The 24,086-nt window shown below is 31.0% G+C and overlaps 1 protein-coding gene across 3 annotated transcripts; it reads left to right on the top strand.

The window, feature by feature from the left end:
- Positions 1-1,430: 1,430 nt before the first annotated feature.
- On the top strand, positions 1,431-21,944 carry LOC128170992 (uncharacterized). 3 transcript variants are annotated; one of them, XM_052836755.1, is made up of 9 exons: positions 1,431-1,525; positions 7,737-7,961; positions 9,982-10,296; positions 11,719-11,994; positions 16,500-16,784; positions 17,937-18,218; positions 18,549-18,845; positions 19,114-19,149; positions 19,253-21,944. In XM_052836755.1, exons 2-9 carry the CDS (start codon positions 7,766-7,768, stop codon positions 19,624-19,626), a joined length of 2,061 nt encoding a protein of 686 aa, XP_052692715.1. In that variant the 5' UTR covers positions 1,431-1,525; positions 7,737-7,765; the 3' UTR covers positions 19,627-21,944. The 3 variants fall into 3 exon arrangements, with proteins under 3 accessions (XP_052692715.1, XP_052692713.1, XP_052692714.1); XM_052836753.1 differs by lacking the exon at positions 1,431-1,525 and adding an exon at positions 7,285-7,437; XM_052836754.1 differs by lacking the exons at positions 1,431-1,525; positions 19,114-19,149 and adding an exon at positions 7,285-7,437.
- Positions 21,945-24,086: the final 2,142 nt, after the last annotated feature.

The raw sequence follows: 24,086 nt of genomic DNA, 5'->3' as shown, positions 1-24,086 counted from the left end.
ACAGGTAACATATTTCTGGTAAATTGATTTTTGAAAAGAAAATGTATTTTTTCCCTATAAATTCTGCATCCTCAGTAAATGTTGTCACAATGTTTTAGTTACATGAATCTACCTGACAATGCCTTTTCAGATGTTTTAGCCTTTCTGGCAAATTATTTAAGTTAACAAAACAACAAATCAACAAATTATATAAAATTATGAAATATCGAATTATCCGAAGATAAAGTCAACGTAAGAACAAACAGTAGGATGGACAGAGAGACAGACAGATAGAATGGAGAGATGGACACTGGACAAACAGTAATAGAAAAGCTCTCTAGCGTATCGAGATTCAGTAAGCTAAAACAGGGGTAAAATTGATATACAATGTAACATGTATACGTTCTATGTCCACATTTACGTAAATATTCAAAACACGTTTTATAGATACATCAATTATTTGCCTTGTGTTTATTCATGATCTTGTGTTTATTGTTTCCTATTCATTATTTGTTTTATATATCTTATTGGATTTTTTTCACGACACTACATATTTTTACTTCCTGTTTAATTATGGCATATTTCACAATCTTTCTTATTTTTATTTGTTTTGGAAAAGCGTGTTAAAAATTGACATAAATCTGGTATAATCTATCTATTTTTTTAAGAAAAAAATCCAGCTTGTTTACTGCACACATAAACTAAAACTATATATTTACCTTTTTACTGCCTTTTTATGTGATAACAAAACAAATCAATTTTGAAGCATAAAACCAAATGATATCATAAAAGATGAGTGACACAAAATGGACGTATCTTATAGCGTAACCAAAAAAAGTACTTGCTGCGCCGCGTAGTTATACAAAGCATGTGCTACATGACAAAATACAGGCTTTCATTTATGTTGTTTTAAAATGTAAAAAAAATGGAAATAATATAATAATTTAATGAGGGGATAATTTTCGTCGGAGCGTGGTTAAATCTGTCATAAAGCCCTTCGCAATAAATATCCGTTGAACGTAAAACTATCAATCATTTCACTGCTACTGCTTAGTGAAGACAAATGCACGACATTTTAGGTTTTTGTTTCCATAAAAACAGTTTAAGTGTTCAATAATGATAAACAATTCCAATTAAGTGTCACATTTTTAAGTTTTGTTCTCTAATGTAAAACCGTTAAACATCTAAGTTTTTTTTTTCAAAAACGTTTCAACACAACTTAAAATATTGCTACTATACATGTATCTCTTAGAATTTGGTTTTTTAATTTTTCAAAAAAATTATGTTTATCAAAGGTTACTCTTACTAAATGCTGAAATTAAAAAAAATAATGAACAAAATCATCTCTTGTTGTTTTTTATACAACTGTAATGAAACTGTTCATGTTTTAACGGAATTCTTAAAAATACCACTTGCCGGTTCCTTGTATTATCGGTATTCAATATCCGGAAAAAGAAAAAAAAAACAACAACAACAGGTTCTTCAGCAGCTCTATATACACGTATTGATGTTAGATATTAGTCAGTCAACCTTGAAGGATAAAACAGTAAGTTATGATTTTTTATAACACTTTTCATATCAAAACAAGCCATGTTATACAATTGGCTGTACACAAAGAAGTTTGCATGTTTATTTTTAGAGTGTTTTTTAGAAAGCTGATATAAATGTATGTACAGCGTTTAACTAGTTGATAAAGCATAAAGTCCACGTGTGTATGGCATAGAGTGTATGTGAATTACAGAAGACGTATTGATTACATAGCACAGAAGTGTTATTTTTTTGTAAAATGACATCTGTTTTCTACGCTGTAGGCGAACAATTATATGGCATATTGTAAAATTTGGATTGCCTTTCTTTTATATTGCTAAGTACATTATCATCAAAAGAATAAACATGTAAACATGTATTATTAAACTAAATCATTAGAATTTTTAAAGGCAATTCATATTAAACTTTGTTTACGTGTAAACATAAAGAATAGCATATTCCCAACAATGCACATGTTTGACAAAAACATTTATAAAAAATGATGTTGGGGTCAAGAAATTGTCACGTTTTTGTATGATTTGAATTTACGCTAATATATATAGTTGCTTATATAAAGAAGAACTTGGAACTTCAGTACTGTACAGGGTACTGACAAGCACTATACACCTCTGTACAGGGTACTGACAAACAATGTGCCCCACTATACACCACTATACAGGGTACTGACAAACAATGTGCCCCACTGTACACCACTGTAAAAAGTACTGACAAACACTGTACCCCACTATTCGCCACTGTACAGGGTAATGACAATCACTGCACCCCACTGAACACCACTGTACAGGGTACTGACAAACACTGTACGGTACTGTTACGCTTATTTTTAAAGAAAAAAATGTATAAAAAATGTCCTTCAAATTTACGTCTTTAAAAATATATATTTTAGACGAAAATCTGTATTGATTTGTCTCGACATTCTTTTATTGCTTACAAGAAAATGAATGAGCTTATATATCTTTAAATTAATCCAAATGATGTCTATGGTTTATTTTCGCAGGGGTTCGGGTTTGGGGTTGGTAAGTGGTCTAAGACATATCACCAGCATGTATATTATTTAAATAAAAGACAATACCCCTTAGATCCGGGCATGCATTCAAAATCCATGTAGCATGCATAATAAATAAAAACAACTGTTTTAATTAGAAACTATATAAATTGTCAGTCTGACAAATTGCTCAAGATATTATATAATTGATAGGGGTATCCTAATTATTTAGAATATTTAATGAAACTGAATTATATATTATACACAATTATGAATAAACAGAACCATTATATATTCAACCATTTTAGAATAACAAGTTTAATTAAAATCATGTCGGATATTAAGTATTATATAAGTACATTCCCCCTCTCTCTTTCTCTCTCTAACTAATCACTAAAATCAAAATAACTATAATTTGCTAAATTAATTGACCCTTTTATCTTTTTCTATAGGATATAATTCAATACTTATTAGTTTTATACGATATGAAATGGTTTATTGCAGTTTACGCTTTATTACCGCGAATCGGTAAATAAAAAAGCGTAAACTGTTTCAAACCATTTTATATCGTATAAAACTATTACATTTTGAATAATTGCCTATGATTTAAATTTGTTACTCTTCATTGTAAAAAGAACGGTCAATTGACCTTTAAAATGACGTAAAATTGTATAAAATTCAAACGTAACATCAGGCGTATTGGTATATTTTTAACGTTAGTCTTACACTGACGTAGGCAACATTCTTTATACGATATAAAGATATAAAATAATTTTTGGCCAATCAGAAAGTGCGTTACAACCAGAATTAAATTATTATCATATAAATGTATCTTCTCTTGCACGGCTTAATGTCGTGATCATGACAAAATTTTAATAGGTTACGCATGGGTAATTTTAACACAGAATCGTGAAATGTGACGTGATTTTATCACATCTATACTACTATATTAAAGAAATAGACTCGACTTTTTGGTTTTAGATACCGATAGATCGGAAGAATATTGCTTTTGTTTTAAATAGTCTTAACGTCATTAGTACTTGAATATTATCAATTGGTTTTTATGTTTTCTCCGTTACGCTTCGCTAATTAATAATCAGCAAAAATTACTAAAACTAATCACGGAAATCATCTGGATTTTTTGGATTTTACAATATCTTTTAATGATTTCTTATGAGAGAAAGTATCAATAACAAATATACATTTCAACTAAGTACATGTACTTACTTTTGTCTTCGTGATGACAAAAAAATATATGATTACATGCAAACAAAAATTACATTACATTTCTTAGGAGAGTGAAGATAGAATATGTTTTATCTTAAAAATGACAAATGTCCTACAGACCCACTATCTCGATAGAATGCGCTCTGTGCATTGTCTCTGTAGAAAAGAATATGCATATACGTTGGTGAAAAAGTGTTGAATTCTTCCATTATATGGATTAACATTTTTATATGAAAGGTATTTACAGTCTCAAACAAGTTTATTATGATGAATTTGATTGTTATTTTTAAGACAACTTCATTAATTTTCTCCAAAATCGTTCCGGAGCGATGATACACTTTCCTGCTACATTACGTGCATATGGAAGGCATTCTAACTGTGGTGAGGCCCTTTTACCGAGACACGGTTAGATTATTCAAACTAAGGAAAGTGTAGTGAAATTAATAGCATTATTGGGGCCTTATATCTTTGTTCTGTAAATGTCAATAATACGGTGTGTCGATATCTATTTTGTAAATGTCCGATATGCAATGTCAACCCGAAGTCTAGTTATATGTGATAAAAAGCTGTGCAAAACAAGGAAACAGATCTAATGTGAGATTTTACCTCCAGTATGAAGGAGCTATATCCTGACCAATGACTAAGGCTTTCAGTGCCACTGTTAGAAATATGTGATAACAAGCTGTCAAAACAAGGAAACAGATGTAATATGAGATTGTACCTTATGAACTTAATCCCCAAACCACTAAAGCTTTTGAGGCCACTGTTAGAAACATGCAGAGATTTAACGTCTTCTACAGACTCAACTGACTAATCAGTCTCTCTCATCTCTCTCTCTAATCTCTCTATCTCTCTCTCTCTAATCTCTCTCTCTCTCTCTCTCTCTCTCTCTCTCTCTCTCTCTCTCTCTCTCTCTCTCTCAAAAACATTCTTACTGTGGGCTCACTGCGTCTCAGTGTAATTTAGCTTTTTTAGATTTTAAACGACACTTTGGTATGGAGGCAAGCTATTCGTTATTGGTACATTACGAGCCCGATGAATGATAAAAAATAGTCTTAATTGTATTTCCTGACACCAAAACTTAGTGTCCAGGTAATGTAGATGAAAAAAGACCCCAGAAATATTTCAAGAACGTAACATGACCCCCCCCCTTTAACATTTTTTGCCAGCAAACATTTTTGCATTACAAACAGAAAATTAAAACTGGATGAAAATGACCCCCTCACTTTTTTGAAGAATACATAAAAGTGAAATTACCGGTTAAATAGAAGTTCAAGGTGTATTGCGCGAACCCCATCCTACACGCTCGCAGATTATGGTTTCCATTTCTGCCGGGCGGTTGGCGAATTTCCCATGGTTTTTTTTATTATTTGCTTCTCAAGATTCTTGTTTTAATGATTCTGACCCCCCTTCCCACTTAACCAGTTACAAACTTCCTTTTTCAAGTTTTTTTTTCTTTTTTAAAATAACTATCCACGTTAATATTTCACTTATAAGTTTTCATATTTAAAATTCATAACGCAAACTACAAAAGGCGTTATTGCCGGTAAAATTTGAACCCGACATTTTTAGATATATTATTAAAAGAAGGCAACATATGAGCAAGGAATGTGCGTGTTATCTACATTATATTCTTTTGTAATTAAGTGTGCAGTCATTCCTGGATATGTGAACACAAAATACAATTTCGGATATATTTTGCTCATTCTAAGTCAATTTGGTGAACTTTGGTACATAATAAACGAAACAAAGGGACTTAATAGCCCGGTCATATTACATGTAGTTGAAAGCTTGCAATATTCCAAACAAAATGAATCTGTAACCTTGCTGGTTAAGCACGTGTATTATAATGCAATGACCGGTACATGAAGTTTACAAAACAAACACATGTTACGTTTATATATAAACTAATTTCAACAAGCTGTTGAAATAATGCTGCATATAACTAGGTATTAAAGATAATATTAAAATGAGAATATTTGGAAAGATTTTCTAGTTCAAATATACAGTGCGGTACAGTGCTAGTTAGTTCCATGTACAATGGCGTACAGTGGGTTACAGTGCTGGCCAGTAGAAATGTACAGTTGAACAGTCAATGTACAATAATTGTCAGACATAGTAAATCGATTTTCGGGAATATTAGTGAATTTTAATTTTAGTAGTGTTATTTCTCTCGCGGTATAGATAAACGGTTATTTGCATGGCAAATAGAAGTTGGAGTTCTATTTGCTTTTCGCTATTCACTATTCGAATAGCAACTAGAATCCTGTGGTTGGTTCGCTATTCAAATAACCGTAGCAATGCTAAAAAACATATATTCAAAATTCCATATAAACTTCCTTTTTTAATAAAAAAAAAAACAAGTTACACAGAAGAAAAAAATAGTACTTTCTGATCTGATATTAACATTGGCATGATTAGCTAGCCTGACAAAAAGGTAAGACACTCATCATCTATCGCGCCATCGTTAGTTCGTTATCACGTCATCGTCATCGTGCCATTGCACCATCGCGCTATTAACTGTATTGCAAATGTGCCATTGAAAAGAGATAACGCGTCAGGTACTGAATATATGAACGGATTTCTAAATCATTGACATATGACAGTTTAGATGCGAAACTGTTTCCTTTATTTTCACTTTCGATTTTATAATGAAAGGGGGGGGGGGTAGAACATAAAATCTCACTCGAAGGGAACGTGGATGATTAAAAAAAAAAAGAATAATGCAGCAAATCCAATCGTAATTTATGGGATTGGAGAGGTTAGTGGGACCTACGTAAATGAAAACAGTGAATAAGCAACAGTACTTCAAAATTTCTTGAGATCGGCCCTTGTTATTCTAATAAATATTTTATGTAAGTTGTATTTTTTTCATTCCTCAATATCTGACACGAGTCCTGGCCAAGTCTTGCTATATGTAAACCAGTTGAATCTAATATAAAAAATCCACCAAATAAAAATCCAGAAACACAACCAGTATCTGCTTCGCCTTTCCTCAACAGATAGAAAAAGGAGTTTTGGAAGCCATGTATATTTTAAAAAGATAAACGTCATTGTAACATTGGACCCACAAATGAACATGTAATTTTTACAATCTCCATGAAACACCACTTATATTTAAAAATACGATTCAGCTATTGTGCAAATTGTAAACATTGCATTGAGGATTTTTAGAAACTATTTTTTTTTATAGCAAAAGTATATTGTGGTACTTTTTAAACTCTTAGGGTTAAAATCAATAAGAAACCATTACACATTAGGAGACAACCGTAAAGGTTCATCTGGCTAGTGCATAACATATTGAGGATTAAAAAAAACTATGTCTTTGCTAAAAACGTCATTTTAGCATCTAGTTGACCCCAGGGATGAAAATTTATATCCTTAAAAATGGAAATCAAAAATGGAAACATTATATTTACCGCACATTAATAATACTGGATACCTTTTCTACTGACCTTCCTCCGGAAGCAAGTTCTTAGCGACACAAGTGTGATAAAATCAGTAAAGGAATAAACACATGCATTTATAAATATACACATTTTAGAGGAAGAAGGAAGATATTATTTGTCTTTACTTTAAAAGTCTCAGTATCAACCTACACTGTTATAGCAGTTTTGGAGGAAATAAAAGGATGGTCAAGTTGCCGCTTTTGAAAGTCTTGTTTATCATCAAATGTGGACTGCTTTCTTTTGTTCAGAGTGAGTGTCATTTGCTCCTTAACAACTATACACATGTTAATTTCTAAAAATAACTATTGTTACACGGCCGTTATTATATGGGTTCAATTAGTACGCACTAAATGGTATTGGTAAAACTGTGTAACAATTAACTACTTTAGAAACATTAAACAATTGTACATAGTTAAAGTAACTGCGATATGGTGAGCAGTTTTGTTTCATTTAATTACTTTTATGCTTACCTTTACATTAAAAAAAACATAGATTACTCTTTAATTTGTTCTTTCTGTTGCTTATGCCACTTTCAATATGCATTTTAGGTCAAAGTTTACAAATATCAACCAGTTTCATGTCAGGAAATTTGATTTTTACATGGAGACCGTCAAACTATTCCTTCTATAACGTCCTCATTACCAGAAACACAACAAGTGGTTACTGGACCCGTGTGACTGATACACAGTACATTGTGACAGATGTATTGCTGTATGACAAAATCACTATCAACGTAAGAACACCTGGATCAGACAACAGAATGACATACAATGGTATTTTTTTAAACATTCATATTTCATGGTTTCATGTAAATGTCATCATAATGAATCTTCTGTTAACAAAGTATTTTGTAAAATAAATAGACATAAATAAGGTCATTAGGTAATCATTGCTTTCAAATGCCATTGGAGACTTTGAACTCGTTTTAATTTTGATGTTTTTACAGAGTGTTGGATACTAACTCATCAAACGTCATATCAAATCCTACATTTTTCATGAACAACACATAGTTTAAAATGTATCTACAAAACTAATTTATATGCATTTGTCTGAGATCAGTTGCTGACAACAGACTGGCATACAGTGGTATTTTTCTAACATTAATATTTAATGAGTTCATGAAAATTCCATGAAAGTGGATCATTTGTTTACAAAGTATTTTAAGAAATGAATAAACATATACCAGATAAAAGTTTGTGCTTTCAAATGCCATTGAAGAGGTTGTATTCATTTTAATTTTTATTGTTTTAACAGAATGTTGGGTACCAACTCATTAAACGCGTCATAATTATGAAAACCTGTATGAACAACAAAATAGTTCAAAATGTATTTCTAAAAAAAAAATTATTATTTTGTATTTTCAGTTACTCTCAGCTATATGCCTAAAATACATATATGTGAGCACTAATAATTAGTCTCAATTTACTACAGAATTCATGACAGATACTTTGAACTCATTAGAATAAGGGATATTCGTTGATAGCCCTCGCCAAAAGAATGAACTTCTTGACGAAACATATAAAACAAGATTTAGTATTTTTCGTATTCCGAGTGAAACTGAACACCGACGCATCCACGAAGTTACATCTCTGCAAATAAGCAAAAAACCCACAACCCATGTAAATAGCCCCACCGAAAAATAAATAATACAATTTTTTTCAACGAAGTATTATACATTGACTGAATTAAAAACGAAGACATTATTTTGGTGGAACCCAAACCCTAGCAATTGACAACATAAATAGCTAATAAAAATATTGTAAAGTGCACCTCGAGAAAACGTTTAATGCATAGGAAAAAAATTCATAGTTTGAACCGTATATAATAAACCTCACACCATTCAAAACAACCACGTGATAAAACACTTGAACAATCAAACAAGATTAAAAGAAAAATCAATCACAGAATACACTTGCTTAATCTTAAAGTATAATATATTTAAATACCGAGATTATCAAATTCTTATCTTGAATATCAAATATCCCCATTTATTGAATTATTCATTTTAAATAGTAAAAAACATGGTGTTTTATTTCTCTGCTTTTAAAAACAAATGTTACAGTTAAATATAAATGATTTTCTGCCGTTATAATAAAATATAAACTTGGGGCAAAAAACTTGTATGAAAATGGTTATATTTAAAGTCGTTAACATGCTATGTTGTAAAAATGTTGAACCTTCGCACGCATAAATTGTAGGTAATACAATCCTTCCTGTGTAAAAACGTTCATAAACATCAACAATATTCTGCACATAACTACTATTAAAGTCATAAGAAAACATTCATCCCTCTCTTACTTCTCATCTTTGACAATATCTGTAACTAGGTTGTTTATAAATTTTCGGTAATAATATGTTTTGTTAACGCATGGAAATCTCTAATGAATGAAAATGAATAATACCCCCCCCCCCCCCCCGAAACAAAAAAACACAAAAAAAACAAACAAACAAGCGAAAACAAAAACAAAACAAAAGCACCACCCCACCCCACCGCTTCACCCCCCCCCCCCAAAAAAAAAAACACAAACAACCCCCCCCCCCCCCACAAAATTTCCATTTTAAAAAATCTTCCATAGAAAAAAACTACTTAGGGTTGGAATTCTTATCGTGATATTTAACATTCATTTAACTAAAAGATGATTGAAATAGTACTTCTGGATAGTACCTGTTTACCTGTCTTAATATTTGTTAATGGAAGAAATTTGTCGTGTAATGTTACCCCAAGTTATCTTTCTCAAATTGAATGCATGGTATTCATACATTCATAACATTTCTTTGCATTTTTTTTTTCAGTCTTCAAAATTAAAACCAAGGTAGGACACACAGTGAATCTATCATGGACAGCATCGTTCTTTCCAGTAGCCGGACAATATAATGCCTACCACACATACAGAGAAAACAGAACTATATTTAGTGTAAGCAGCAGTAGAGTAAGTTATGGAGGATATAATCAGTCAACAAGGTACACATACCTCACCAGACCGTTTGCTTCCACTAACATCATGTTTGAGATAAGGGACATAACTCTGGATGACGCTGGGTATTACAATGGCGGATTTACGGCGGAAGCTGCGTGGTCAGGTGGAGGTGTTGTACTGATTGTTTCGGGTAACATCTGAATTTAATTGATGAGTTTAGAATTGTACACTGTGGGTTGTTTCTTTGTTATGCACTAATGCAACTGTTTGAAAAAAAAAGCTTTGGTGTTCAGAGGTAAAGTTAGGTATTTGGTAGAAAATCTGGTGTGTAAAAAACATTTAACAGCAAGTGAAGTCAATAATGCAAAACTAAATGTACAAATCTCATAATTCCCAGCCTTATTGTAAGGACAAAGATTTACGTGGTAGAAAAAATAGTGGTCAAAATCAAGTCAAATATAATATAATAATATAATAATTCCATTCGTGACCACGTATCTTCAAAATCAACTGTGAGTTTAATGTGGCAAAGAAAAAGATAATGGACGTGCCCTTGAGTCCGGCGTGTGTGCGTTATTTGATATCAATAATAAATTTGAAGGAATTATAAAAATAAAATAAGGTCATATTAAGTGAAAACATATATTGATTTTTATTTTAAATGAATAAAAATGTATTCATGTTTAAATTAATTGAAAAAAACAATTTAAAAAAACATAAAACAATTGCATTAATGTTGATATTAGAATATAAACTGTTGTTCTTACTAAAACGACTATTAATTGAGATATATGTTACCTGATTTTCTTTCTGTTGGTAGTCTTACGTACTTTATTTTTCTTGAAATTGGTAGATTTTTTTCTATCTTTTCTTAATTACGCAAAAAATTGAAATTAAAACTTGGAAAAATGGATAAAAATATAAAAAAAAACCAAAATCGTATAACTAATGATAGTGTAATTCGTTACATTTTTGTTTTCTATAAACATGTCTATTCTTTTGAATAGTTAATTTAAGATGAAGAAATCATTTTTTGATTTTTAGGCTTTATTATTTTTTTTTTTAAATTGCAAATAGCCAATAAAAAACCCACATGTTTTTCTGTAACGGCACATAATAGTGACGTTAAAATATGCCTTTATACATTTAATATTTTCTACATTAAACATTTTATTGTTTAATTGTTTTCCTTTCTTAAAAAAAATGAACAAACAAAAGACAATAACAAACCGTGACAAGTAAGTATGAGAAATAAATACAAAATACAAATACAAACATATGACAAGACATCTTAATTTTTTTTTTTTAATTTCTAATCACTTTAAGACAAAACTTTGAAACCTTGCGTAATAGGAAACCTTGACTTTCTACATAAAAACTTTGTTCCATTTTGTTTCCTTTCTTAAGAAATAACTATGACAAGCTATTTTAGATTTTTTTTCATTTCTTTGTATGCATGCAAAATTTCTAAAGTCAAAATCAGCATCTAATTTCTCTCATATTTTTGTCCTTATTTTAGACAAACTTTTAAATACGATCATAAAAGGAAATTCTCAACGTTGAGTTCAATAAAATCAAAATATTATTTTACACGTATTCTTATCAATTTTAGACAAACCCTCTCAGCCGAAGTTAACGGGAGATCTTAACGTTGAGGTCAATAGATACACATCACTGACGTGTTCCAGTCAATCAACCTCAGCCCCTGACTACTACTCCAAGCTCCTCACCTTGTCCTATGCCTGGTTTGTCAACGACACAAAGATAGATAGAGGAACTCTAATATTGAAAGTAACTAAAGATCTCAAGTACAACAGGTATACGTGTACAGCGACAGAAGAAGACATGGAGTCTGAAAGGAGTGACCCAGTACAGATAAACCCAATGTGTAAGTATGGTCAATGTAATTTAGTATTGTCGACATAAGGAACCTCTTCATAAGTGTAAGGTATATAAAGAAGCTTCGAAGTTTGGGAAAGGGGTAGGTGTTTATTTTCTTCGTTATTAAGAAATTTTATCATAAGGATGAAAAAGAAAACGAAAATTAGCTATTTTCAGTGGTTGATCCAGTAACGTTATTATATTGAACTTGCTCTAAGTTGACACGCCAATTCGGCAACTGATCGATTAATTAAATAAACCGGTAGAGTTCAATATCCAATTTAATGTCAAATGAAATTGCAGCTTATCATTAATCAAGCAGTTTCTCAGTTAAGGAAGTATGTGAATGACACTAAAGTAAGCAAAAAATTATAAAATATGTTTCAACAAATTGCATTGTATTTTTTCTAGAAGAATATAACAATTCATGATGAATTAATATGTTTGTTTCCATGATAACGGTATCAAAACATACCCTTGTTGGAAATACTTCCGCTCATCAAAATACACCACTTGCAATAGAAATGAAGCAATTCTACATAGTTTGTTATCATTTCAATTCAATGTTCGTATATGCTCTTAATAATACATTGACAGAAGAGAAATTTAAAAAATAAGAATTTCTGAAAGGCTCCTCAGTATTTAACAATGAGCAAATGTGCAATTTCCTCTGCACAGTTCAAAAATGTTGCTTTTTGTGTTAACCTTCAATGCAAAATGGTCAAAAATATGTTTCGATAAAACAAACAGTTTTATTTTTGAACTTAAATGAAATAGACAAATGTTATGCTTTCACTAGGAAACAAGACACTCATATGTCAATGCCTTAGATAAAAAGATATTGCAGTCTGATTCTTCTGGTCTCTGTTTTTATTTAATTTTGCAGTATTTTTACTTAAACACTACTTTAGTGTAAATAAAAACAGTATTACTAACTTTTATTGTTTCAGAACATTCAGTCAATTCATCATATTATGATATTTACATTCTACTGTGTTTTTCCATTAAATTCTGTGATCTTTAAATGCCTCTAAATGCAACAAGTAGTCAAATGTCAAATCGACGAGTTTTATTATGACGTCACAAACGTTGAACGCTGTAAACTGCAACGTCACAAGCGAAAATCAAAGTTCACGCTTGTGGCTGTTACGTTGGCTCTTCCATTAATATTAACTTACCCTTAGGATAAAATAGGAATTTTAAGGTATGAATCACATTTGCAGACAAGGCAAGAAGTTAAAAAAAATGTAAAAATAAGCATTAAATCATGATTTTTTTCAGTATACACTCTCAAAACTGCAGCGGTGTGTGCATACAAATTTTCATAACGCGCTAACGCACGTTACTCAATTTGTATGCACACACGGCTGCAGTTTTGAGAGTGTATACTTAAAAAAATCATGATTCAATACCATATTATAATGCAAATACCGTATAAAAATTCACAAAAAAGTAAAAGCTTATTTATTTAAATCCAAATTTTTATGTTTAAGTTAAAAAAATAAACTATTTGCACCTTATAACAGGATGCAAGGTAGGAACACAATGATTCTATTAGGTATATACGAATAATATTTAATTTATGATTTGCTACATGTATCTGACGATTTTTTTTTCAAATCTAAAACATATAAAAGAATCAAAATCGGTATTACATCATGTACAATATGCACAGTATAAAGGGCGAATTTAATTTTAAGCCATTTGGTAGAACAACATCAATTACTGTTACAACTATATATAATGTATGAATCATTTTAATACTATTCAAGTTTATACGGGACATTGAAGTCTTCACATGTACATGTAATAGATCAACAAACTTATACAATAATGCACCCAAATAAAAAAAACCCTCTCAAATTTGACATGTATGACCACTCTAACATAAATATGGAAGCTGACAATGTATTACTGCACCTGAATGAACATCGCTCTCAGCATTTTTATCACTCAATAACATAAATATTAAAACACACAAGATCAAAACTCCTTGGCTTATACCTACAACATCCCCTTTTCGTTTGGCAAGGATGTAGTATAAACATTTTTTTAAGATACTGAATGATTTGAAAGTAGACGTTGTATGTTATTCACATGATTAGCATCCAATGTTTAACCAATATTTGTGTTAATGTTACTATTTATTTTTCTTTCGATTTGATTAAAAAAAATCAGCCTTAATGTTTCTCATAATAAACGAAAATACTAATCTTTATCTTGTAGATTCCTATACCTGATGATAAAAAACAAAAAAAAATTAATAAAAGAATACATGGTTTAAAATTCACAGAAATAAACAAAATTTTAAAAGAAAATGACATTCTTTCGATTGGGATACTCGTGCTTAAAGTATTAAACAGAATTGAATCAATTGAAATAAATGGCACAGCAATTTCTGGGACTTTAGATCTCATTCAACAATATATGGAATAGTACAGTTTAAATTTTACCTTATTGCCAAATCAATGAATATTGTGGGGTTTATATTTTGGAAATTGTTATCATTCATTAAAATGTCATTGGCATGCGATTTCGTAAATAATTTTGCACAGTTAGTGACAATTTTTCGGGGTTTTTTGTTGGCATTTTGATTTGTTGATATGAATGTCACAAAAAAACTCCAGACAATGTTTTAAGACAATGTTTTAACTGAGAAAAAACACCATCTGAGGTTGAGTTTTACATAACAACAAAATGTTACTTGACACTTACTTTAAACCTATTTAATTTTTTTTTTTGTTTGTCAATGTGTGCATACCATAGCAAATATCATCAGCTAAAGTGTTCAATCTGTATTTATGTCTTAACATACAACTACTGAGTCATGGGTTTCCGATAGTCTATCATTTAACGCCACACAAAATGGCTGTCAGTGAACAATTTTTTACCTCACTCAGACATAGCATCAAACATTACTGATAAAAAATCAGAGTTAGTCGACACTATATGCAGCTTCTACATGTAGCTAAAATATAAACTGGATGCCACATGATTCGACGACTAATTGCTATGCATATAGACAACAGGAGATTCCGTATGTTTGTTATGACATCATGATACAAATTCTGAAATAGTTTTGAATTAACTCTAAATAATGAGAGATATTAAGAAATCTGTTGCATTTTGATATGTGTATAGAACTATAATGCCAACACTTGTATACATGATTTTGATTATTTTTTTTTTTAAATCATAAATTACATCTAAGGTGCCTGGGGCTTTACTCATGAATATGTACGATGCAACTTATATAGGCATATGTATATATTCATGAGTAGAGACCAAAGCATGCAATCACAAGTGCATTATAATCTCAGCGAGATTCGTTCAAGCTGAAAATTTTTGACGGACGTCTCTGATTCGTATAGACTGAAAATCTGAGAGAAAAAAAATTCAGCCTCGACGAATCTCGCTGAGATTATAGTGCATTACACCGGCATAGCGTAAGAAAAAATCGATGATGCCCATACCAACTTTACTTTTACTCTTATTCCAGCATGATTCGCCGGGACTAACAAATTGAAGAAACGTCAATAAAAAAAAATGTCAGTCTCGACGAACTTAACCCTGTGGTGATAAACAAATACTTTTACTCTATCAACGAATGTAGGTCAAACCTGGATAGATCGCTTTGTCGGACGTCATCTCCTCCAGCTGAGCTAATCAACTGTAATATCAAAATAGATGATTAATCTGCCCAAGAGAGCGTCCATGTTTGCACTAGACCATCCATTGTTTTAGTTTTAGCAACCTTTATGTGGTGAAAGGTCTTCTCAGCGTTCAAAATCAAACCCACGTTTCCTTTGCATTGCCGAAAACCGTACCGATGTATATGTCGTAAAATAAGATTTGTGGGTTAAATTAACTTAGTGTTATCATTTATTTTTACGTTTTATTTTAAAAGAAAATATGAAATCCTTTCCGCAATAAATTTTATTGTTTAATACATTAAAATTTAATCAACAAATTTCATGAACGCGAATTGGTTTAAATACGTCATTCAGAGTTGCGCAGTAGATTCAAAATATCGAGTCCCATACTTTCTTAGACCTGGTCTTTTCGTGAATTTATTAAATATTAGTTTTTTGCATACTTATTCAAATATAACGAAAAAGGGTTTTTATTCAATGCAGATATTTGACCACAGTCGTCAAACAACCTAAATTGTTACTTCTAATGCTATCCCCATTGTGATTTTTAAAAGCATTCCTAACCACGTCACAGTAAACGTAATCTCCAAGACACGTATAGAACGAAGAATATTACTGTGTGAAACATCATTCAGAATTCAAATGTAGTGTTGATAATCTTATACCCTCTGATCAAAAAGTATTAATACCAATCTTTTACAATCATGTGATTTCGAAATTCACAAAAAACGGCTAGTGTAATATCGAAAACTTTTAATAGATGTATAAAAAGAATATTAGTTCTGTAAATTGATATTGATATGGGGAAAAAAATACATTCACATAAACTAACAAAAATTATGCTTCTCTATCTTTGTAGACGGACCGGACAAAATAATCATCACTCCAGAACCTATATTGAACATCAATGACAAATTAACAGTAGGGGAAGGGGAGACTATTGGTCCCTTTGTTTGTACAGCGGATTGCAATCCACTGTGTAATATAACGTGGAGAGTAAAAGGCACCGATGGAGTCAGCGATGCTCGTTCAGTGATGGGGACGTTATTACAACAACAAGTGCAGAGGGATATGCTGTCATTCCGATGCAAAGCAGATCGGGGAGATAAGACATTAAAACAAAGCATTCAACTTGATGTCCAATGCAAGTATTTTATAGGGATATGAACCTATTGATAATTCAGTTGTAATATTTTCAAATGCTTTGTTTCTGTCCATTACAATATATACCGGGAACCTTGTGGGTTTGTATACAGTTTTGGGGAGAAAAGGGGTGATCTTAGAACATGATAATACCGATTTATTAAACAAATATTGCAATATTTTCGTTTACGAATTGAACGATCGGTTGTGAAGCAAATAACATGAACAACATGTGCATTTTGATTAAAGTATAAAAATATCAAACGTATCTATCTAGTTGGTTTGATTAAAGATTGCTCTATATATGCATGCAACTAGAAAAAAGACTTTTACAAAAAAATGTACATATATACAAAAACTCCTTTATGATAAAGTTAAAGACTGTGAAGTGGATTTTGAGATCATTAAGAATATATAATACAGGAACAAAAACTCGTCTGCAATTGATTAATACAATTCCGAAAAGTGATAGCACATGCAATATCCCGGGATTAAGATCTCTAACTGTGAAAAATACTATATATCATACCTTATGAACTTCGAAAACGGAATAATTTAACATAAGCATTGAAAAAAAACGAAGACATCTTGATTGATAAAATATATATTAATAGACATCTTGTTTGAAGCATTTTATTGATAAGAAATAAATAAATTTCAAATAATCCTGCTTCACTTAATCCTCATCAATTTTCTTATAGTAAGAAAAATCAACATGAAACTTTAGGTAACAAAAATACGAGTGATCCCATTTAGAGGGTTCATAGCGTACTGTAAACGTATTACATTTGGCTGTGTATTCTATTTAGTGTCTTTTGCGGAAAACAGCGTCCGCTAAATTAAGAACATCGGCAAATGTAAAATATATAAGTAGTTAAATAAGTACATTTGGACATGCGCTAAATCAAATCCACGCTAACTTGTTGAACAATCGTATTCCGCCAAATATCGTACACGCTAAATATGATACATTTACAGTATTTTATGATCGTGTTAATAGGGTTAACATGAGTGAACATAAGGGAACACACTTTAGCTATGGAGAACAGAATGCTCTCTATTTTATTTTGAAAAAGGAAGATTTCGACAAATATGATCAAACAATATACAAACAACTTGGTTGAAATAATGTATTTCATCATCTTCTTTTCAGATTTAGATGATATTCTCTTGTATATGAATGGCGAAATAAAACGTAAAATCGAATTGAATGAAAACGCACTATTGAGAATATCGTGTCGCGTGGATGGAAACCCCGCCCCAACAATACGCCTAAGTAGGAGCCATTCAGAGACTGAACTCCGTAAGATACAGGGGACATGGCTGAACTACACCATAGACACGGCTCAATGTACCGACACAGACACGTACAGATGTAGAGGGACATCTACAGGATTCAACAACACAGATACAGTGATAAACATCAACGTTCTTTGTAAGAATCATTTCCACTTGTTATCAACGTCTTAACTGGCTAGTGTACAATTAGAAAGAATGTTGGTTGAGAAAAGGAACAATTTGACATTAAACATTGTCTAGAATACTATTTTCTTTAAGATCGGGCTAGTCATGTTCGGTTATTTGAATTGGAAAAAAAGTCATTTAAGAGAAGGAGTCAAGATATATTACTTTACAGATAAAACATTTTAAATGCATGTCAATTAAATTCATGTTCGTATAGAAATCATTAAAAACTAATAATGCTCACAACAAAATTTATTATATGAAAGGTATATGGAATATTTGTATTAATTGCATTTTACAGGTAACACCAGATTTGATAAAGCCGGTAGATTCAAATCCACATATGGGTCAAAAAGTGGAATGGATACCACAATAAATGTTGCTGTTCCAATCATTGCTAACCCTCCTCCACAATCATCTGACTTCAAGTGGGACGGTCCTGTGCAAGTGTCTGCGAGGACAATACTTTCTACAGGAGATGTGTCATACAAACACGTGACCGAAAGCTTCATCCCCGTGAAGGATCATACTTATTTTGGAAACTACACACTATCATACAAAGGACAAATAGTCACTAGAATCACAATCAACGCTGAAGGTTACTTTGAATTAATCAGCATGTTTTGAACTAACAAGACACCCTTAAAATAAAAAAAAATGATTAAGTGGAACGGAGTAATTTTTTTTAAAGCTTAATCAAAACAAAGTGGAACAATTAATCAGTATTGCTTATCAATTGTCCAGTCTCAAACAATTGGTTATAGACCAATATCATGCTGATCTTGCCCAGAGAATGTTATTTAAAATAATAATTGTCCTTCTAGTTTATTATATACGAAAATCAAAATGTTGGTTTCTTTTGTAAGATAACCTTTTGGAAAATTCAAGTATGGAATCAGCAGGTGCGTTTAAGTATAGCATAAAAAAACAAAACAAAAACACGAAGAAAAATAATTTCTTAAAACGTTATATTTACAATTTAGTCGCTGTATTTTGTATTTTCAGGAGAAGTGGCATCAAGATCATGTATTATTGCAATCTCCCTTGTTTCTATTCTCCTGGGCTTGACATGGTTTATGGTGGCAATGTTTATTGTATATGACAGACGATATCGAAATATTCATCAGAAAAGTAAACATGGCGAAGAAAGCACCCAACTTCAAACTCAAAACATGACACAACATTACGATGACTTACAGGGTACATATGTTGACAAACTCGAAACGCAAATTATGACACAACATTACGATGATGTACAGGGTACGGTTGAAGAAGAAAACTATACAAACCTAAAGGGAGACAACACAGCTGCAGAGGGAGATTACACCGAACTAGGTCAACGTGACCCAGAAACTCCTTACGAGGAGTTAAAGGAATGAATAGCGACAATCCTATAAAAAAAGGCAATTTAGAGAGGGTTTAATACGTAACATGCTTTATGACATAATATACAAAATGTCTTGCTTATGTAGCTGAAGCAATCCTGTTTAAAATGATCATTTTTTATCTCCAAAAATTATAACGTTTAACATTAGGTCCGCTATTAAACAGGGTTATGTCCTAGTCCTTGCTGATATTGAACATTACTGTTCTTAAGATGGTTGACAATTGGTAATATATTTAAAAAATGTTCATCAAACTTTCAAACCTGTGTGGGGTCCAAAAATTGTTTCTGATAAAGCCCAAATCTGCCTCCATAGATCATGATTTGAGAACAAAGTGAAATATACCGTTTCTTATAATTCTTCCACACAAGTTACAGCTTCTCTGGTCAATTAGTATTTGATAATAAGATCATTAAACAAATAAGTTATATGCATATTCCGTTTTAGAAATTTGACACCAGTTGTAAACTCCACCCTATCACCGGGGTTCATGATTAGAATAATTACCATTTACGTTAACTGAGAATGCTACAATACATATAACAGTTTCTGTATGAGTTTTTTAAAAAACGAATTTTAAAGATTTTTCTCTATTTATTCCTATATACAAAATCAATCCCTATGGTGGCCTAATTTACTTTGGGGATCATGATTTGGAAAAAAAAAACGTATCTACCTAATAAGTATGATTTCACTCAAGTTACAGCTTTTTTGTATATTTGTTTTGTTTTTGTTTTGTTTTGTTTTGTTTTTTAATTATAAATATTTTTTTTATAAATCCATGTGTAAATGTTCGATTCCCTCTCCAAATGTGCCCTAAAATGTTTGACTAGCATGAATTTACATGAAGATGCCCGCACAGACGTTTCAGCCTTTTTAGTAAAATATTTTACTTTGCTTTTATGGATTCGTGTTCATTATTTGTTTTACTATTTTTTATTATTAATTTTTTTTTCTAATAAAGCCCAAGTCTCTCCCCATATACAAAAAAATCCAACAAAGTTGCTACCTTATAAGCATGTTTTTACTCGAGGTACAGCTTTCTGGTCGATTGTGTTTAAAAAAAAAAAGATAATTAATATTTTCCCCATAATTCCTTGTTTTAATATTCGACCCCTGCTCCAAATGTGGCCCGAAGTGTTTAGCTGACAACAATTTACATGAAGATGCCAGCGCAGACGTTTCAGCTTTTTTAGCCAAATATTTTGTTGAAGTTTCAAAAAAAACAAAAAACAAACAACAACAAATTTTCGAAAATTCTTAATTATCCTACCTTAGAAAAAAAACATAGCTCTTTTTTTTCAAAGAAGTCTGAACTTTCTTTACGCAATAATGAATTGTGCCAAATTTGGCTGAAATAAGCCCGGATGTTCTGAAGAAGATTTAAAAAAATCGAATAATCGTACATACGGGAGTGGGTGGAAAAATGACATGCAGACAAACGGATACGGGACAACAAGTGATAAAAAAGGTTAAGCTTTCATTTTTTGTGAGCTAAAAAAGGCGTAAAATACAAACATATTATGGCTTCATTTACAACAAATGCACAATAATATATTTTAGTTTGAGCCAGCGCTTTCTATAGACCCATCAATCACTGTCTTCGTGTTCATTTTTGATTTTGCTTTTATGACTTCTAATTCATTATCTTTTTTATTATTGTTAAAAACATTTTAATTGCAGGCCATATTTCTAATCTTGTTTACGACTATTACCATATCCTATTTTTTGTAGTTCCAAACTTTGTCTTGAAAAAGTGTTGAAGAAAATACAAACAATCGTGTAATCTACCTATTTTTAAAGAATAAAATAAGTAGTTTCATAATGCAAACTAAAGCCCAACCTATGTACTCCTTATGTAATTTAATTCAAAAAAGGAGGTGTTTCTCTAAGTTAGTCGAAAAAATGATGAGTCAACTGTTTGTTAGTTTTAACAAGTTTGAACAGATTACTTGTCTATATTTAATGACTCCGTGAATAATGATTTTCTAGTCGAGAAACTTTCAAGCTTTACCAGTAACTATTTAAACTTATACATAATGTTTAGACTCATATGTGTGTATATACATCAATGCATATGGTATATATCCGTTTTGTTTTAAATGATCTGCATATTTTGTTTTACGATCATGTTGGTTTACAGATTTGGGCTCTGTGCCTATTCAGTAAATGAAAATTTAGTTATTCATGTTTTAACTTTTTTTTACAATTACTTTTATTATTGCATGTTTAATCGTTTTTTTAAAAGACATTTTAAAATTACATGCGAATGTATTAAAATACAAATGTGGCAATGCAAAAATAAACATCATAGAGCTATCAAAAGTTATTGTTTTGTTTTTGTTATTAACAAGATTCATGTAGTTGGTTACGATAACCAATTTATAAAGTACGCGTGTATTTAAATTTAAACACGTGAATTATTATTTTAGAAAATGCGAATTTTTTTTCAAATATATGCAAATGTTAGGAACAATAAAATTTACATATAATCACACGTTTACTTAGTTTGTCGCTTCTGGTCATTATGCCAGAAATCACCAATATAAAAATATTAACTTCGTTACAAAGTCATTATAACAAACAAGTTAATGGGACATTGCAAAGTTAAATGAGCAACTTATCAAGTCGAATACACTATCTATTAACAAAAAAACCCAGATAACGAGGGTTCATACACATCATAGATAAATTAAATATCACTTGTTGGTGTGTATTGTTCATTACCTAAAATGTCGGAGGGAATAGGTGTACTAAAAGGGAAAATACATTCGAACATGCACAGTGATATGATATGCATGTTCATGATATTTTTTGATATTTCTTAAACAAACAAAACGTATATGAAAAAACCCATTGGCAAGGCTGTAAATAAATGTTACAGTGTCTTTAAAAGAGAACAGTAAAAGTATTGGTCATAAACTGATATCATATTATTTGTTCCTTGTCTGATTTATAATATTTTCTCGTCATTGATATATATATATATATATATATATATATATATATATATATATATATATATATATATATATATATATATATATATATATATATATATATATATATACGAGGATCCTGTATAAGGTCAACACTGCGTCGGATAAACATAGCATCAATGTCGACCCGGAAGAATGTCAACACATCGGTGTTGACATTGTTCCGCACCCTTCTGGTTTGGTATGATCTGCTTACTGGATGTCGTTTTTCTTGTTATTATTCGAAAGATTGACATTTAGTTGTAAATAAAACTCTGCTTTGGTTTCTTTAAACTTATCTGCTTTCGTGTTTTTATCTTTGGAAGGAGGGTACCCTCCTCGGAAGTATATATCGCCACCTTGATAATCATAGTGAGAATGTCGACAGGCATGTTTTTTGACTTTCTTTTAATAATTCTAACTATATAAGAATAAAAGAATGAGTGCATACGTTAAAGTAGTAAAGAATTGATATAACCTGAAGATATCACAATGATTTTTTCAGTAATGTTTAAAAGACTTCGGAATTTCTATTTTAACAGGCTCTAAAACCGGCATTCAAACTGTATATACATTTTGTGACGTCAGGCGGTTTATTTAGCTTGAAAACAATGGCGGACTAGGCTAGTTCGCTTCGGGAGAATTTTTATTGTTTTCATGAATTTTGCGAGTTCAATGGAGTATTTTAAGGTTACTTTTTGTTCATTGGTGTTGTTAACGTAAGTATCTTCATTAATTGTATTCTTGTGATCATGCTTTTAGCTATATTATTCGTATTTTCGGTAGGTAATACCTCCTTTGTTTACACATGAACTACACGCTAGAAAGTAACAGTTATTTTTCTGGGTTAGATTTTCTCTTTATCGCCACTATTCCTCATTTGAATCTGCTGTAAAAAAAACTTTATTAAAATATTAAATTGTGTACCGTGAATTACATCGATTTGCGTCGTTTAATTAATCTTAAAATGTGATGTGTGTGTCAATAGCATACTTTGTTTACCCATAATATTGGAGTGGAAATAGTTGAAGTTGTCATACATATAACAAAACACAAGAGATCTAAAATAGGATTTTTGCCGATCAATATTTTCTGATTTTGCAATTTTGTTTGACTACAAGAATGTATTTCAGATGCAAGAGAATTATTCGATAAATGCAAAACACTGTCCTGGGTACAGAAAATTATCATTTTCATGTGACAATTATCTTTAAGGGTCAAAGAACGGTTTAATTTTTTCTTTATTTGTCAAACATTTATCTATCGTCTTAATTTGCCAAATATATGAAATATAAACCCTAAGCTTTTAATATTTCACGTCTCATTTTCAAGAATATGAACCATTTAAAATATTCCATACATGCATTTTGCGTGAAATCAATATGATATAAAAACTTTAAATGGATTGTTTTGTGATAAATATACTCTCACAAGACGTGTTTATTTTGTTATTTATTGTAAAAGAAATATCTTCAA

Source organism: Crassostrea angulata, chromosome 2, assembly GCF_025612915.1.
Source record: "Crassostrea angulata isolate pt1a10 chromosome 2, ASM2561291v2, whole genome shotgun sequence".
NCBI classification, from domain to species: Eukaryota; Metazoa; Mollusca; class Bivalvia; order Ostreida; family Ostreidae; genus Magallana; species Magallana angulata.
This window is presented reverse-complemented; position numbering and strand designations above follow the sequence as displayed.